Below are 19,074 nucleotides of genomic sequence, written 5' to 3'. Positions count from 1 at the left end.
ACCCAAAAAACCTCCCTCCCCCATTCACACTCATTCACACACAAGGGTTGTTTCTTTCTGTTATTAATATTCTGGTTCCTACATTATATATCAATATATATCAATACAGCAGTGACGTGCAGTGCGGGGCCTCACCTGCCATCATGGAAAGAAAAAAAATTTAAAAAGAAAAAAATATATATTAAATTGTTAAATGTTTCCAGTGATTATACTATAAAGTTATTTTCCATTTAACTTCACCAGTTTTAGATTATTTTTATTCAAAGTCGCTGAATTTTCACATTTACCGTTCAAATACTGAGAAGAGACGGTGCGGTGAACAACAGCCAGTCGAGGCACGTCACTCAGTGCCTCAACATGGACGGACTCGGCTAACTGCTGGTCTGCTGTGCAGTGAGACCGTATTGCTATATGAACTATATTATACATTTCCATAGTTTAGTTAGCTGAGGTATATAATGTACAGTGTATTTTGTCAACAACTGTATGTGTGTAAAGTATTTCTTGTGCTGAGCGATCATAAAACGGCTGCAAAAGACACACTGGCTGAGGCTCGCCTCCTGCACCCCTGCCGTAGAATGCACGGCAACCCCTGATGGGAGTGTTATATCAACTAAAGCCCACACTTAAATTTTCCACGTGCAAGATTGAATCTATTTAAAAAAGTTATTTCATAAGAAGCCAAAAAGTGCAAAAACATTAATGTTCGTGTTGGAGGAGTTGTGAATGACTGATGGGCCACAACATTAGGTACACCTGCAGACTGCAGGTGTATCTAATTCACAACTCCTCCAACATGAACATTATTGTTTTTGCACTTTTTTGCTTCTTATTAAATAACTTTTGTAACCTATTTTTATGGGCTTTCCTCTTTGTGATGTTAAGTTCCTGTTATGCGCTGTTATACAGTATATGCCTTGAGCTCTTATTTTGAAGGCGCTAAGAGCGGAATTTTGACACGTTGGAGTGGAGCGGAAGTTTTTGAAAGAAGGTAAATAAAGTGGTCCTCGTGTAAACTGGAGCCTCCGTATTTATTTTGTAGTTTCATACAGTATAGGCGACATTTATAAACCCTCGGTTACACTTTTTTAAATAGATTCAATCTTGCACGTGGAAAGTTGAAGTGTGGGCTTTAGTTGATATAACACTCCCATCAGGGGGTTCATTAATCCAGCACAACAGCGGCGCATTTATAAGTAAAGGTAAGACCATAATAAAGTTTTTTTTATTAAATGTGCTTTTTTGTGTGCTACAGTTTGTATGTGTAAAGTTAAAGTTAAGTTAAAGTACCAATGATTGTCACACACACACTAGGTGTGGTGAAATTTGTCCTCTGCATTTGACCCATCCCCTTGTTCACCCCCTGGGAGGTGAGGGGAGCAGTGGGCAGCAGCAGCGGCGCCGCGCCCGGGAATCATTTTTGGTGATTTAACCCCCAATTCCAACCCTTGATGCTGAGTGCCAAGCAGAGAACAATGCTGGTATGAGCTTTTAAACATAACCCGTTAACTGCTGCCAATCAAATGGTGAATAAGATACTCTGTAGGGTTCATATGTTTGTAAATCTGACTGTGATGAAGTCAGTGCCTCACCAGCCATCAACCTCACCGCACGTCACTGCAATACAGTCTGCAAGGGATACAGTCCGTAAGCACACATGATTGTGCGTGCTGCTGGTCCACTAATAGTACTAACCTTTAACAGTTAATTTTACTATTTTTCATGAATTACTAGTTTCTATGTAACTGTTTTTATATTGTTTTACTTTCTTTTTTATTCAAGAAAATGTTTGTAATTTATTTATCTTATTTTATTAATTTTTTTATAAGTACCTTATCTTCACCATACCTGGTTGTCCAAATTAGGCATAATAATGTGTTAATTCCACGACTGCATATATTGGTTGATATCGGTATCGGTTGATATCGGTATCGGTAATTAAAGAATTGGACAATATCGGATATCGGCAAAAAGCCATTATCGGACATCCCTACTTTTGGCGATATAGTGTAGTCAACACAATCTGTGACAAACCAAATAGTGCGCCCCATTTTGCTTGAGATTAATTAACAATCAAATTTGTAAGGATCAATTAATCGACATATTGGTTAATTTGCCCATCCCTACCGCTGACCCTGAATTATTTGACAAAAGCTGTGTTTTGGTTGAACTGCCACTGTGTAATGGTTGTTGAAGGGGAGGAATGTTGGGGGTTGTTGGGATAAGATTATGGATCTGGGTGTGGAAGTGAGACGTTTTTTCTTCAGACTTGGTTGAGCTGTTGCAAGAGATTTTCTCTTTGCACCTTAGAAACGGTCTGTCTGTTTAGTGTAAAATTAGAGGAGACTCTGCTTCCTGGAAACATTCTTTCACACAACAGTAGATCATTAGCCGAGTCAGGGTGATCTTCATTCACGCTGTGATGCACTCTGAGCCTGTGCCAACCAGTCAGGCGCAGTCAAAAATGCTTCATGTTGTTTAGTTTGTCAGGGTGCGTCAACACTATAAAAACAGCTGCACTGAATGTTGGACCGATAACTGAAGACACACGTTTGGAGCAGTAGGATGACTTTGAAGCGGGGGGCTTTGTGGGCGAGGTTGAGTTCACAGAGGAGTTTTGACTTATCTGTTAAGTGCCTTTAACCTCTATGGGATTTGAACCCAAAAGTGGAGTTAGCCTTGTTTCGGGCTGCTCTTTTGTCTCATTGGCTTTCAGTGAGACACTTGAAGCCAGATTGTCCGTGTATGTAATATATCAACCCCCTGTCACATGATTAAATGCTGTTCTTCATGAAATAAGAATATACAGTCGCGATCAAAAGTTTACATACACTTGTAAAGAACATAATGTCATGGCTGTCTTGAGTTTCCAATAATTTCTACAACTGTTATTCATTTGTTATATAGTGATTGGAGCACATACATACATGAACTTTGCTTCTTTTATGAATTTATTATGGGTCTACTGAAAATGTGACCAAATCTGCTGGGTCAAAAGTATACATACAGCAATGTTAATATTTGGTTACATGTCCCTTGGCAAGTTTCACTGCAATAAGGCGCTTTTGGTAGCCATCCACAAGCTTCTGCTTGAATTTTTTGACCACTCCTCTTGACAAAATTGGTGCAGTTCAGCTAAATTTGTTGGTTTTCTGACATGGACTTGTTTCTTCAGCATTGTCCACACGTTTAAGTCAGAACTTTGGGAAGGCCATTCTAAAACCTTAAAGGCCTACTGAAATGCGATTTTCTTATTTAAACGAGGATAACAGGTCCATTCTATTTGTCATACTTGATCATTTCGCGATATTGCCATATTTTTGCTGAAAGGATTTAGTAGAGAACATACACGATAAAGTTCGCAACTTTTGGTCGCTGATAAAAAAAAGCCTTGCCTGTACCGGAAGTAGCAGACGATATGCGCGTGACGTCACAGGTTGTGGAGCTCCTCACATCTGCACATTGTTTACAATCATGGCCACCAGCAGCGAGAGCGATTCGGACCGAGAAAGCGACCATTTCCCCATTAATTTGAGCGAGGATGAAAGATTTGTGGATGAGGAAAGTGAGAGTGAAGGACTAGAGGGCAGTGAGAGCGATTCAGATAGGGAAGATGCTGTGAGAGGCGGGTGGGACCTGATATTCAGCTGGGAATGACTAAAACAGTAAATAAACACAATACATATATATACTCTATTAGCCACAACACAACCAGGCTTATATTTAATATGCCACAAATTAATCCCGCATAACAAACACCTCCCCCCTTCCGTCCATATAACCCGCCAATACAACTCAAACACCTGCACAACACACTCAATCCCACAGCCCAAAGTACCGTTCACCTCCCCAAAGTTCATAAAGCCCATATATTTCCCCAAAGTCCCCAAAGTTACGTACGTGACATGCACATAGCGACACACACGTACGGGCAAGCGATCAAATGTTTGGAAGCCGCAGCTGCATGCGTACTCACGGTACCGCATCTCCGTATCCAACTCAAAGTCCTCCTGGTAAGAGTCTCTGTTGTCCCAGTTCTCCACAGGCCAATAGTAAAGCTTGACTGTCAACTTTCGGGGGGGTGCGTTATCCGGCACAACACCTGCCGCAATACACCGCTTCCCACCTACAGCTTTCTTCTTTGCTGTCTCCATTGTTGATTGAACAAATTGCAAAATATTCACCAACACAGATATCCAGAATACTGTGGAATTTTGCGATGAAAACAGACGACTTAATAGCTGGCCACCATGCTGTCCCAAAATGTCCTCTACAATCCGTGACGTCACACGCAGACGTCATCATACCGAGAAGTTTTCAGCAGGATATTTCGTGCGAAATTTAAAATTGCACTTTAGTAAGCTAAAGCCCTCGATCATTCTACAGTTGTAATGTGATTGGGCAGGCACACTGTTTATATTGTGGGAAAGCGAATGTGAAAACAGGCTGTCGACACGTCACTCAGGTCCGCCTGAATTTCGGGAGATTTTCGGGAGAAAATTTGTCCCGGTAGGTTTTCGGGAGAGGCGCTGAATTTTGGGAGTCTCCCGGAAAATCCGAGAGGGTTGGCAAGTATGCCGTATATGCTATAAAATGTATTAACAAAAAACGCTCCAACAGAGACAGAAGAAACGACAGGTATGAAAAATTCTACACTATCTAATCTAATAAGGTTTAACAAAAATTGTCACTCAAAAATTTGAGGAAAGAATGAAAAATAACTGAAAACTCACCACTTCGGCTGAATAAACTAAATAACAAAAAAATCACTCTGCTGAGGAGGAAGCAAGGAAAACTCAAAATAGCAACGAAGGGATTCAGGATCAAGGAACATAAGCACGAGACGAGGCAAGGCATGGACATGGGCATGGGAGCTAGAGAGCACGAATAAACGAGACAATTTGGCACAGAACAAAGGGAGGAGTGGGCTTATAAGACACATGAGGGTAATAGGGAACAGGTGGAAACAATCAGGGAACAGGGATGACGTCAGACTGATTGATGACACAAAAGGAAGGGCAAGTGACCTGAAACGAGAGGAGAGTTACTTTTCAAACTAAAACATGCAAATCACAAGACAGAAAAAAACAAGACAAGACATCCCTCACCGCGGTGTGACATTGGTGTGTAAATGTATAATTGAATAATTGAGGTATAATTCTCTATCGATCAAAAATGCACATCAATGAAGGAGATAAATAAAAATGAATGAATGAATTTAAAATTGCACTTTAGTAAGCTAACCCGGCCGTATTGGCATGTGTTGCAATGTTAAGATTTCATCATTGATATATAAACTATCAGACTGCGTGGTCGGTAGTAGTGGGTTTCAGTAGGCCTTTAATTCTAGCCTGATCTAGCCATTCCTTTACCACTTTTGACGTGTGTTTGGGGTCGTTGTCCTGTTGGAATACTCAACTGCGCCCAAGACCCAACCTCCGGGCTGATGATTTTAGGTTGTCCTGAAGAATTTGGAGGTAATCCTCCTTTTTCATTGTCCCATTAACTCTCTGTAAAGCACCAGTTCCATTGGAAGCAAAACAGGCCCAGAGCATAATACTACCACCACCATGCTTGACGGTAGGTGTGGTGTTCCTGGGATTAAAGGCCTTACCTTTTCTCCTCCAAATATATTGCTGGGTATTGTCGCCAAACAGCTCAATTTTTGTTTCATCTGACCACAGAACTTTCCTCCAGAAGGTCTTATCTTTGTCCATGTGATGTCAGTGTATGTGTGTATTATGCGACTTTTGATCGCGACTGTATTTTTTTCCCCACAGATTAAAGCTTCGGGCAAGGTGCTCTTTGACCTAGTGTGCACCCACATGAATCTCATTGAGGGCGACTACTTTGGCCTGGAGTTTCAGAACCATCAAAAGATGATGGTAAGCAAGGAGGACTAATAAGTCCAAATGGAATTTCAATACAGCAAGGGTTCTTAGTTACGACCAACTACATGTTGATATCTTCTTCACAGGTTTGGTTGGATCCTACCAAGCCTATTATGAAGCAGCTTAGACGTAAGTATTCTTAGAGCTCATCATCTAAGGCTGTTTATAAAAGATGATTCAACCATGTAAAAGCAGAAGTCTGTTCTGAAATCTCCTCTTTCTAACAGGGCCGAAGCACACGACATTGAGGTTTGCTGTGAAATATTTTCCTCCAGACCATGCCCAACTGTTGGAGGAGCTGACGAGGTTGGTTTCTTTGCGCATCATTAACCCTCTGGGGATTACTTGATTTAATAGCAATAGAGTAAAAAAAAGTCCTCCGGAAGTTAGGAGTGTATGAAACATTTTGGATTCATATTTTTTCTACTTTTGTTTGCTCAAATCTCTCAATCAAATCCAGTCCTAAATAAAAGTAGCAAACATCATGTTTTTTATTTTTTATTTTATCCATTTGAATGTTCAATTGACCTAATGATATAATTGTTTTAATTAAAAAAAACAGCAGAACATAATAAATGTTAAACGTTCGAAGTACTGGTGTAAAGATGAGGTTTAAATTAATAAGAGTAGTAATATAACTTATTATAACGCATTGTTTTATGTGTTGCTCTTTCAGATTACAAACTGTATAACAGTTAAGTATCATGGGGAAAAAGTCCCCACTGAGTACCATTATAATTATATATATATATATATATATATATATATATATATATATATATATATATATATATATATATATATACGGCGTGGCGCAGTGGAAGAGTGGCCGTGCGCGACCCGAGGGTCCCTGGTTCAATCCCCACCTAGTACCAACCTCGTCATGTCCGTTGTGTCCTGAGCAAGACACTTCACCCTTGCTCCTGATGGGTGCTGGTAGCGCCTTGCATGGCAGCTCCCTCCATCAGTGTGTGAATGTGTGTGTGAATGGGTAAATGTGGAAGTAGTGTCAAAGCGCTTTGAGTACCTTGAAGGTAGAAAAGCGCTATACAAGTACAACCCATTTATTTATTTATTTATATTTATTTAACTGCACAATCTACATAATCATGCATTTTCAAAAAAAAAATTAAATTAAAAAACTGTAAAAATGTGACCCAATGGACATTCGAAGTGTTGAAATAAAAACAACTTGAGACATGTGCTTTTCTTATTTAGAACTCAAGTTAATTTAAAGATTTGATCCCAAAAAAGTAAAAAAACAAGAGGAATCCAAAAATGTTTTTAAACTCTCTGTGGACTCAAATTATTTTCTAGTGTATTGTTGTGTTTAAAATGAAAATATCAAAGTTAAAAATAAAAAACAATTTAGAAAAAATATCCCATTTGAAGTAACACAACCAAATATTTGTTAAAAAATAAAGCAAAAAGGTCCCCGATATACTGTATTTTTCGGATTATAAGTCGCACCGGAGTATAAGTCGCACCTGCCGAAAATGCACAATAAAGAAGGAAAAAACATATATAAATCGCACTGGAGCCCGGCCAAACTATGAAAAAAACTGCGACTTATAGTCCGAAAAATACGGTACTCTTGAGGGTTAATACAGTATTTATTTGCCCCACTAAGTTAGCATTCACTCCACATTTGTATGGCAATGTAAAAAAAGGAGAGCAGTGTTCATGTGTGTACCCTCAAAAATCATACAAGTCGTACAATTTGAAGTTCAACCGGCATTTTATTGGAAAACGTGCCTCTAAAGTTGAACCAGAAACTCCATGATGCATTTGAGACTTCTGATAGTTTTAGTTTAGTGGGCATCTAAAAAATGAACTCCACAAGTTAGAGTGCTTTTTATTTTGCTTTTAAGAAAAAGTATTGATGACCATAAAAGCGAAAATTGAACTTAAATTAAAGCATAAAGCGGTATACTTGCAGTTACCAACTTTCTGCATTCTGTGGAAGAGGCTCACAAATTGCCCTTGTCTACAGACATTCCGACTGAAGTTAAACATCTTCAGTCATATTTCAAAGTATTAACCAGAAGTTTTTCTCTGGCCTAAAATGATTATTCCACACCAGGGGTCCCCACACTTTTTCAGCTTGTGAGCTACTTATCAAATGACTACATCGAGGTGATCTACCACACACACACACACACACATATATATATATATATATATATATATATATATATATATATATATGATACACATATAGATACATCCCATCCTCACCTATGGTCATGAGCTTTGGGTTATGACCGAAAGGACAAGATCACGGGTACAAGCGGCCGAAATGAGTTTCCTCCCTTTCTCTCCCTTAGAGATAGGGTGAGAAGCTCTGCCATCCGGGGGGAGCTCAAAGTAAAGCCGCTGCTCCTCCACATGGAGAGGAGCCAGATGAGGTGGTTCGGGCATCTGGTCAGGATGCCACCCGAACGCCTCCCTAGGGAGGTGTTTTGGGCACGTCCGACTGGTAGGAGGCCACGGGGAAGACCCAGGACACGTTAGGAAGACTATGTCTCCCGGCTGGCCTGGGAACGCCTCGGGATCCCCCGGGAGGAGCTGGACGAAGTGGCTGCGGAGAGGGAAGTCTGGGCTTCCCTGCTTAGGCTGTTGCCCCCGCGACCCGACCTCGGATAAGCGGAAGAAGATGGATGGATATATATACATACATATATATATATATATATATATATATATATATATATGTACAGTATATGCATGTATGCATGCATGTGTGTATATATATATATATATATATATATATATATATATATGTGTGTGTGTGTGTGTGTGTGTGTGTGTGTGTGTGTGTGTGTGTGTGTGTGTGTGTGTGTGTGTGTGTGTGTGTGTGTGTGTGTGTGTGTGTGTGTGTGTGTGTGTGTGTGTGTGTGTGTGTGTGTGTGTGTGTGTGTGTGTGGTAGATCACCTCGATGTAGTCATTTGATAAGTAGCTCACAAGCTGAAAAAGTGTGGGGACCCCTGGTGTGGAATAATCATTTTAGGCCAGAGAAAAACTTCTGGTTAATACTATGTATATATATATATATACATGCATACATAAATACTATTTATGTATGTATGCATGTATATATATATATTGCATGTCTGTATGCATGTGTATATATATATTGCATGTATGTGTATATATATATATATATATATATATATATATATATATATATATATATATATATATATATATATATATACACACATGTATGTATACATGTGTGTGTGTATATATATATATTAATATATATATGTATGTGTGGGAAAAAATCACAAGACTATTTCATCTCTACAGGCCTGTTTCATGAGGGGGGGTACCCTCAATCGTCAGGAGATCTCCTGACGATTGAGGGTACCCCCCCTCATGAAACAGGCCTGTAGAGATGAAATAGTCTTGTGATTTTTTCCCACACATACATATATTGCGCTCTACTACGGTATCGAGCACTATTTTTTGGATAACCTTTTTAAGACATATATTAATATATATATATATTATGTATATATATTAATGTGTATGTATATGTATGTATGTATGTGTATGTATGTATGTGTATATATATATGTATATATATATATATGTATATGTATATATATATATATATATATGTTTATATATATATATTAATATATATATATATATATGTTTATATATATATATATATATTAATATATATATATATATATATATATATATATATATATATATATATATATATATATATATATATATGTATATATATATATATATATATATATATATGTATATATATATATATATATATATATATGTATGTGTGGGAAAAAAATCACAAGACTATTTCATCTCTACAGGCCTGTTTCATGAGGGGGGGTTTCCCTCAATCATCAGGAGATTTTATTGGGAGCATTCGCATACCATGGTTTATATAGGGCACAGAGTGGGTGGGTACAGGCTGGCGTAGGGGCGTGGTGATTGGCTCATGTGTTACCTAGGAGGTGTTTCCGTCTGTGGCGGCATGCTGTTACAATTTCGCTGCGCTTGTTGAGGGATGACAGGTCTGGACGGTAAATAATAAACAGTTTCTCTTTCAAGCATAGGTTGCATCTTTTATTACCACTATTGTAAGGTGTGCTGGATGCAAGAATTTGCCATGTTATTGAATATTCAACATTATTGTCTTTGAGGTCCCAAATGTGTTTGCTGAGTTCTGTGGTATTCCGCAGGTTTTGGTTCCTGAAAGAAGCCTTGTGATTGTTCCATCTGGTTTTGAATTCTCCCTCGGTTAATCCTACATATGTGTCGGATGTGTTAATGTCCTTGCGTGTTACCTTAGATTGGTAGACAACTGATGTTTGTAAGCACCCCCCGTTGAGAGGGCAATCAGGTTTCTTTCGACAGTTACAGCCTTTGTTGGTTTTGGAGTCGCTCTGTCCGGGGGCCGACGGCTCATTTGCAATTGTTTTGTTGTGGTTTGAGATAATTTGTCGTATATTGTTCATACAGCTGTAGCTCAATTTAATGTTGTTCTTGTTGAATACTTTTCTTAGGGTGTTGTGTTTGGGAAAGTGTTTGTCAATCAGATTGAGGAATTTGTGTCCAATGTTAGTTGAGACGTTTTTGCTGTATGGGGGGTTGTACCAGATGATGTCGTTTCGTTTTCTGTTCTTTTTTGGCTGGTTTCCTGGCGTGGGTTCATAGGTGAGGGTGAAATTGTATCCGCTTTCATCAAGGGCTTTTTGGTACGGGGGGGTTGCTTGGTCAAATTCAGCTTTGCTAGATAACAGCATCGATAGCCTTTTATTAATTCCGGTAGGTATTCTTTTCGTGGTGGTGGGTGGGTGGTTGCTGTCATGGTGCACGTATTGGAGTGTTGTGTTGGGTTTCGTGTATGGTTGGTAGCTGTTATTTCTCAGGTTGAAAGTGACGTCAAGGAAGTTGACGGTTTGCTTGTTGGCTTCAATCGTGATCCGTAGGCCGTTCTCTTTGAAAATTTGGCATATGCGCTTCTTGGTATTCTCGCTGCTCCTTGGCGAGGCGCGACACACTGCCAGTCCGTCATCACGGTAAATACCAAGGTTCAGATTGAGGCTAGCGAGCTGGGAGAGGAGGAAACTCCCAACGAGTTCACACGTTTCTGCTCCGTCAAAACTTCCCATAGTGACGTCAAATGTTGCATTGTTCTTTTTTTGCCATGGTGTACTGTTGTGGATGAGAATGGAGTTTTTTGCGTGGATGATGATGTTTCTTTCGTTGCCTGTGATTGAGTCGTAGTCTGAGGCGAAGTCTAGTGCTTGAGTCAGTAGGTCTTGCGTGATGGAAGGGTAAAATTCTTCGATATCAAAGGAGATAAAGTTGTGCTGTTGTTTGTCTTGGATGTTGTTGAACCATTTGATTACTGCTGCTGTATTTCTCCATTGGTTGAGTGGTGTTTTGTCCTTGATTTTTGTGTTGACTCTGTCCAGGATTATTTTGCTGATTTTTCCTATTTCAGATTTAGTTGGGTTTATTAGTCGGCATGTTGTGTTATTTGCGAAGTTGGGTTTGTGGTCCTTCAATGTGATGAAGGCTTCCTTGTTGGCTGTGGCGTCCACCCTGTCCTCAATGTCCAGTTCAGCCGCGATCCTTTTATTTTCCAGGTGGATGTTCTGTAAGGTGTTGGGTTGTGCTTTTTTGTATGATTTGGTGATGCTTCTGTCCAGTAAGGTGTGATGTTCTGGTATGTCCATTCTGTAGAAGTTTGTGGTTTTATCGGCAGCTATGATGAGGTTGTTTACTTTCTTGATGCGCTCCTTGTCATTTTTCAGCTTGGTGAGGAGTGGGTTGCGGATTGGCTTGAATTTGACTGATTGTATCATTTTGAGCATGTCGTTCTCAAAATCCTTTAGTTCCTCAACTGTGGGTGGGTTCTTGGTAGATTTGAATCCGTAAGTTTTCTTTTGCGTTCCTTTTGTTTCAGGGTGGAGGAAAAAATGTGCTTTCCACCGCATCCTTCTTAGGAAGTGTTCTGTCTTTTCTATGAGCCTTAGCTTGTAGTCATTCTGCGCGGGTATGGGAATGTTCTTCGTGGAGTAGTCGATGTTGAATTTTTCCATTTCTGATCGTCGTACAGTGCTCAACAAATGTCAATTTGGAGCGGAGTATATGTAATAAGGTTATCTGAAATAGGAAAAATCAGCAAAATAATCCTGGACAGAGTCAACACAAAAATCAAGGACAAAACACCACTCAACCAATGGAGAAATACAGCAGCAGTAATCAAATGGTTCAACAACATCCAAGACAAACAACAGCACAACTTTATCTCCTTTGATATCGAAGAATTTTACCCTTCCATCACGCAAGACCTACTGACTCAAGCACTAGACTTCGCCTCAGACTACGACTCAATCACAGAAAACACAAAACAATTGCAAATGAGCCGTCGGCCCCCGGACAGAGCGACTCCAAAACCAACAAAGGCTGTAACTGTCGAAAGAAACCTGATTTCCCTCTCAACGGGGGGTGCTTACAAACATCAGTTGTCTACCAATCTAAGGTAACACGCAAGGACATTAACACATCCGACACATATGTAGGATTAACCGAGGGAGAATTCAAAACCAGATGGAACAATCACAAGGCTTCTTTCAGGAACCAAAACCTGCGGAATACCACAGAACTCAGCAAACACATTTGGGACCTCAAAGACAATAATGTTGAATATTCAATAACATGGCAAATTCTTGCATCCAGCACACCTTACAATAGTGGTAATAAAAGATGCAACCTATGCTTGAAAGAGAAACTGTTTATTATTTACGGTCCAGACCTGTCATCCCTCAACAAGCGCAGCGAAATTGTAACAGCATGCCGCCACAGACGGAAACACCTCCTAGGTAACACATGAGCCAATCACCACGCCCCTACGCCAGCCTGTACCCACCCACTCTGTGCCCTATATAAACCATGGTATGCGAATGCTCCCATTAAAATCTCCTGATGATTGAGGGAAACCCCCCCTCATGAAACAGGCCTGTAGAGATGAAATAGTCTTGTGATTTTTTTCCCACACATACATATATTGCGCTCTACTACGGTATCGAGCACTATTTTTTGGATAACCTTATTAAGACATATATATATATATATATATATATATATATATATATATATATATATATATATATATATATATATATATATATATATATATATATATATATATATATATATATATACGGACGTACGTACGTATGTGTGTGTGTATATATATATATACAGTATATATACATACGTACGTATGTATGTATGTATATATATATTTATATATGTATATATATATATATATATATATATATATATATATATATATATATATATATATATGTATATGTATATATATGTTTATATGTGTATATATGTATGTGTATATATATATATATATATATATGCATATATATACACACATATATATGTGTATATATATATGTGTATATATATATATGTGTGTATATATATATATATATATATATATATATATATATATATATATATATATATATATACTGTGTATATATATCACTAGCTTATGTACGGTATTTTTCTGAAACCCTTATTTTGTTAACTTAGCCAGGATAGAGCAGCACTTTTATTGTGAAAACTGGAACTGTGCGGTCAGTCTTCACACCTTTGGCGGCAGGTGTGTGGGGAAAGAGAGTCTGTATTCAAATAAAGTGTTACTCGCGTTCCTGCCTGTCGTTTTTTTCTTTATACTGAGTTCGCAGCAGCCAGCGATCATCTCACGAGACATTCGGTTGTCATGTATGTCAATCAAGTGACATATGTGACGTCAAAGAGAAGATCGATCCCTCTGAGATCTATTGGTAGCTTACGATTGAAGTCATGGGTTCACCTGTTCCACACCTACCTAAACAAGTGTTGTGGGTCAAGCAGGATTCTCGGTGCACATCACGTCGCTCATCTCAATGTAAGAATAATCTTTAACCATCAATAAGGAAAGCTCCTGTGTTTGCATCCAGGTACCTGTTTGCCCTCCAAATCAAACAGGATCTTTCCAGCGGACGTCTGACCTGCAACGACACCAGTGCCGCCCTGATGGTCTCCCACATTATGCAGTGTGAGTTTCTTCTTCAGCCTGGAGACTAAGAATACAGCAGACTGGACACTAGTGTGCATCAATTAATGTCACATAGCTCACCACTGTCGATTGATCGTCTCCTTCTTACTGTGGGTGCCATTCTCTATGGTCTGTCAGTAGCATGACTGAGTGGCAAACTGTCACGTTGTTTTCCTCAAACATTTCTCTGCTAAAGCTTGACACTTTCTCTACAAATGGCTCAAACCAAAAACGTCTGTATTTTCCTTTCCTTACAGTAGGATGTTATTTCCACTGCCTCAATTCTGTTTTTTCTCTTCCTTATCAGCTGAGATCGGGGACTTTGAGGAGAGTCAGTGCCGGTCACACCTCCTCAACAATAACTACATTCCTGATCAGATGCCCTTGATCGACAAAATCATGGAGTTCCACTCCATGAATATGTAAGCATGCTCCTCTATTTTTGTTTTTGAAGTGTTGTGATTTTTTACAAACACTTCCTTGTGGTCTACATAAGATATAAAGGTAGTTGTTTCGTAAAATGTTGCATAGATTATCATTTACAGATCGTTTTCATGCCGCTTTCTGACCATCGCTTCAGGATGGGCGTTGTGAGTAGGGATGATGCTCGAAACCGGTTTTCCCGGTTGTTCGATAAGAAAAGAACCAAGTCCTCGGACTCGAATCCCTTTTTGAGAACCGGTACCCGTTATCGAGACCACTATAGTAAAGAAAAAGAGTTGGTTCTTTATTCGAATCCCGTCCCGACAAGAAATGCCCCGTGCGACATCACAAGAAATGACGTCGGGACGCAAAACTGACGGCTCCGAACGAAAGCGTGCATGTAGGAGATGATTTATTTCTCATAAATCATACACATTACAACAGACAGGAACGAAACAAAAGGAAAGCGTGCCGATCGCACGAGAAGCTAAAGCAAAAACTTACTTAGCAAAGGAATACTAGAAGCTAAGGTAACTTTAGCACAGGAATCATGAGCTCGAAAACCAGAATGCCAACGTAACTGTCGCAAATGCAAACAATGAAGCCACGACGAGTGACCGGAAAACATACTTGCCAACCTTGAGACCGCCGATTTCGGGAGGTGGGGGGCGTGGTTGGGGGCGGGGCGTGGACAGGGGGCGTGGTTAAGAGGGGAGGAGGATATTTACAGCTAGAATTTTATATATATATATATATATACAAGAGATACTTTAATTTCAGTGTTCATTTTTTTTTACAGATATACACACACATAACACTCATCTACTCATTGTTGAGTTAAGGGTTGAATTGTCCATCCTTGTTCTATTCTCTGTCACTATTTTTCTAACCATGCTGAACACCCTCTCTGATGATGCATTGCTCTGTGGCACGCACAAAAGTGCTTTCATTAAATGCACTAGATGGCAGTATTGTCCCGTTTAAGAGTGTCACAACATTGCTGTTTACGGCAGACAAACTGCTTTACGGTAGACGAAAACGTGACTGCTGTTGTTGTGTGTTGTTGCCGCGCCGGGAGGACGTTAATGAAACTGCCTAACAATAAACCCACATAAGAAACCAAGAACTCGCCCTCCATCATTCTACAGTTATAACGTGATTGGGCAGGTACGCTGTTTATATTGTGGGAAAGCATGAGTCCGCCTGAATTTCGGGAGGTTTTCGGGAGAGGCGCTGAATTTCGGGAGTCTCCCGGAAAATTCGGGAGGGTTGGCAAGTATGCCGGAAAAGGCAGGCTTAAATAGAGTCTCTGATGAGCAACAGGTGCGCGTACAAGGCAGGTGAAAATCATAAGTAACCATGGTGACTAAAACAAGCCCCCAAAGTGCACAAAACAACTAAGGAAGTCCAAAACTAACAGAACATAACTAAACAAAACATGACCCAACCACAGCATAATACATCAGTTTCATATCATTTCACTTTACAGGAGTAGGAAGAAGTAAAGCTTATTTAATCCTACCCCTTTCCCACTTCATGCAAATATATACATCATTTACTGACCTTTTTATAATAAAATATCTGTGAATTAGTATATACAACAGTTTTGTAATATGTAATTAATTAATTCAGTCATTATTAACATACTGAGATGAAGAATATCTTATTTTCAATAAGGTTGAAAGTATTTCTCATAATTCTTCTTTGTACTTTGTAAGCACTATTCATTTGAACAACCTCTTAAACTGGATCATATCAGTACAATGTTTCACTTCTTTACTTAATCCATTCCATTATTTAATTCCACATCATTTTAGCTGTTTGCAATTTTACCAAATCATCGAACTTTTATATTTTTGACTTAATAAATAAAGTGTTTGTATGTTCTCTATATCCAACATTATGTATCAGTCTAATTGATCTTTTTTGTAACACGGTTAACGAATGTAGCGCACATTTGTAGTTATTTCCCCACATTTCTGCACAATAACTCTGATATGGTAATACTATAGTAGCGAAGTGATTTGTTAAACCAAATATTGTTTTTTTCCATATACAACAATATATCTAGACTCGAGAGGAGAATCGATAAGGAATCAGTTCGATAAGAGGATTCGATAATAGGCTCGAACTCGATAATTTATTTTCAAACATCATCCCTAGTTGTGAGTGTCTGTGTAAAAAGTACATGGAAGCAAAAACTGCAAAATGTTTTTTGCAAGCAAAAAAACTTCTTTTTTTGAATTGAATCACCGCATATTTAACATCATTAGTACATTAAACCATGATCTTCTTTAATAAGATCATATGGACAGCCATAAGTGTTTACATTTACTTATTTTTTGCCTGGTTTTGTATCATCCCGTGAGGTGTATATTACTTCTTTTTTTTTTTTTTGTTCGGTTTGTACTTCATGAAGTTTTGCACTTGTTGTGTTTTTGTGTTTGTTTTCATTATATTTGGATGTAATTGCTGGTTTATATGATATCCATTAAGTAAGACAACGTATTATGTTGAAGGGGGCAGGAAAATATAAGATTTTTCTTCATCCTGCTCCTTCTCAGGCATTGGTTGTCAAGCTTGGTAAAAAGGATAGGACTCAGATGCAGAGTAGGGAACTTAGACAGGCTTTTATTTTGACAGCTTCCTTTCACCTCCAAACTCAAGGAATTACAATATCTATATTAACCAAAAAACTAATCGGCGAAAAAGGTTAAAAAAAATAGGAACAACCGAAAATCACTGAACGGAGGAAAACACAAAAGCAAAGACGAACTATAATTGGCGCCGTATATCATACTTGCCAACCTTGAGACCTCCGATTTCGGGAGGTGGGGGTGGGGGGAGGGGTGGGGGGCGTGGTTTTGGGGGTTAGGGTTAGGGGCTTGGTTTAGAGGGGAGGAGTATATTTACAGCTAGAATTCACCAAGTCAAGTATTTCATATATATATATATATATATATATATATAAGAGAAATACTTGAATTTCAGTGTTCATTTATTTCCACATATACACACACATAACACTCATCTACTCATTGTTGAGTTAAGGGTTGAATTGTCCATCCTTGTTCTATTCTCTGTCATTATTTTTCTAACCATGCTGAACACCCTCTCTGATGATGCATTCTGCTTTGTCTCCTTGTTGTGTGCGCAGTTGTGCACTGCACTCTCTAAAAGCCGTAGATGTTTTTGTCACATATGCATGTACAGTAGATGGCAGTATTGTCCTGTTTAAGAGTGTCACAACATTGCTGTTTACGGCAGACGAATCAATCAATCAATCATCAATCAATCTTTATTTATATAGCCCTAAATCACAAGTGTTTCAAAGGGCTGCACAAGCCACAACGACATCCTCGGTACAAAGCCCACATACGGGCAAGGAAAAACTCACCCCAGTGGGACGTCGATGTGAATGACTATGAGAAACCTTGGAGAGGACCGCATATGTGGGTAACCCCCCACCCCTCTAGGGGAGACCGAAAGCAATGGATGTCGAGTGGGTCTGACATAATATTGTGAGAGTCCAGTCCATAGTGGATCCAACATAATAGTAAGAGTCCAGTCCATAGTGGGGCCAGCAGGACACCATCCCGAGCGGAGACGGGTCAGCAGCGCAGAGATGTTCCCAGCCGATGCACAGGCGAGCGGTCCACCCCGGGTCCCGACTCTGGACAGCCAGCACTTCATCCATGGCCACCGGACCTGTGCCCCCCCCCCCCCCCCCCCTCAAGGAAAAGGGGAGCAGAGGAGAAAAGAAAAGAAACGGCAGATCAACTGGTCTAACAGGGGGGCTATTTAAAGGCTAGAGTATACAAATGAGTTTTAAGATGGGACTTGCTTTACGGTAGACGAAAACGTGACTGCTGTTGTTGTGTGTTGATACCGCGCTGGGAGGACGTTAATGAAACTGCCTAACAATAAACCCACATAAGAAACCAAGAACTCGCCCTCGATCATTCTACAGTTATAATGTGATTGGGCAGGCACAATGTTTATATTGTGGGAAAGCGAACGTGAAAACAGGCTGTCGACACGTCACTCAGGTCCGCCTGAATTTCGGGAGATTTTCGGGAGAAAATTTGTCCCGGTAGGTTTTCGGGAGAGGCGCTGAATTTTGGGAGTCTCCCGGAAAATCCGGGAGGGTTGGCAAGTATGCCGTATATGCTATAAAATGTATTAACAAAAAACGCTCCAACAGAGACAGAAGAAACGACAGCTATGAAAAATTCTACACTATCTAATCTAATAAGGTTTAACAAAAATTGTCACTCAAAAATTTGAGGAAAGAATGAAAAATAACTGAAAACTCACCACTTCGGCTGAATAAACTAAATAACAAAAAAATCACTCTGCTGAGGAGGAAGAAAGGAAAACTCAAAATAGCAACGAAGGGATTCAGGATCAAGGAACATAAGCACGAGACGAGGCAAGGCATGGACATGGGCATGGGTGCTAGAGAGCACGAATAAACGAGACAATTTGGCACAGAACAAAGGGAGGAGTGGGCTTATAAGACACATGAGGGTAATAGGGAACAGGTGGAAACAATCAGGGAACAGGGATGACGTCAGACTGATTGATGACACAAAAGGAAGGGCAAGTGACCTGAAACGAGAGGAGAGTTACTTTTCAAACTA

At 39.5% G+C, this 19,074-nt stretch overlaps 1 protein-coding gene across 1 annotated transcript in view; it reads left to right on the top strand.

Moving 5' to 3' along the window:
- LOC133613774 (FERM, ARHGEF and pleckstrin domain-containing protein 1) overlaps nucleotides 1-19,074 on the top strand; it is a 197,137-nt gene that overhangs the window by 94,964 nt on the left and 83,099 nt on the right. The window contains exons 3-7 of the mRNA XM_061971552.1: nucleotides 5,781-5,885; nucleotides 5,978-6,020; nucleotides 6,119-6,197; nucleotides 13,911-14,008; nucleotides 14,316-14,430. Coding sequence (XP_061827536.1) covers nucleotides 5,781-5,885; nucleotides 5,978-6,020; nucleotides 6,119-6,197; nucleotides 13,911-14,008; nucleotides 14,316-14,430 — 440 coding nt within the window. The remainder of the gene's footprint in view (nucleotides 1-5,780; nucleotides 5,886-5,977; nucleotides 6,021-6,118; nucleotides 6,198-13,910; nucleotides 14,009-14,315; nucleotides 14,431-19,074) is intronic.

This window comes from Nerophis lumbriciformis, linkage group LG13, assembly GCF_033978685.3.
Source record: "Nerophis lumbriciformis linkage group LG13, RoL_Nlum_v2.1, whole genome shotgun sequence".
NCBI lineage: Eukaryota > Metazoa > Chordata > Actinopteri > Syngnathiformes > Syngnathidae > Nerophis > Nerophis lumbriciformis.
The sequence above is the reverse complement of the archived record's forward strand: the minus strand, read 5'-3'. Positions and strand labels throughout refer to the sequence as shown.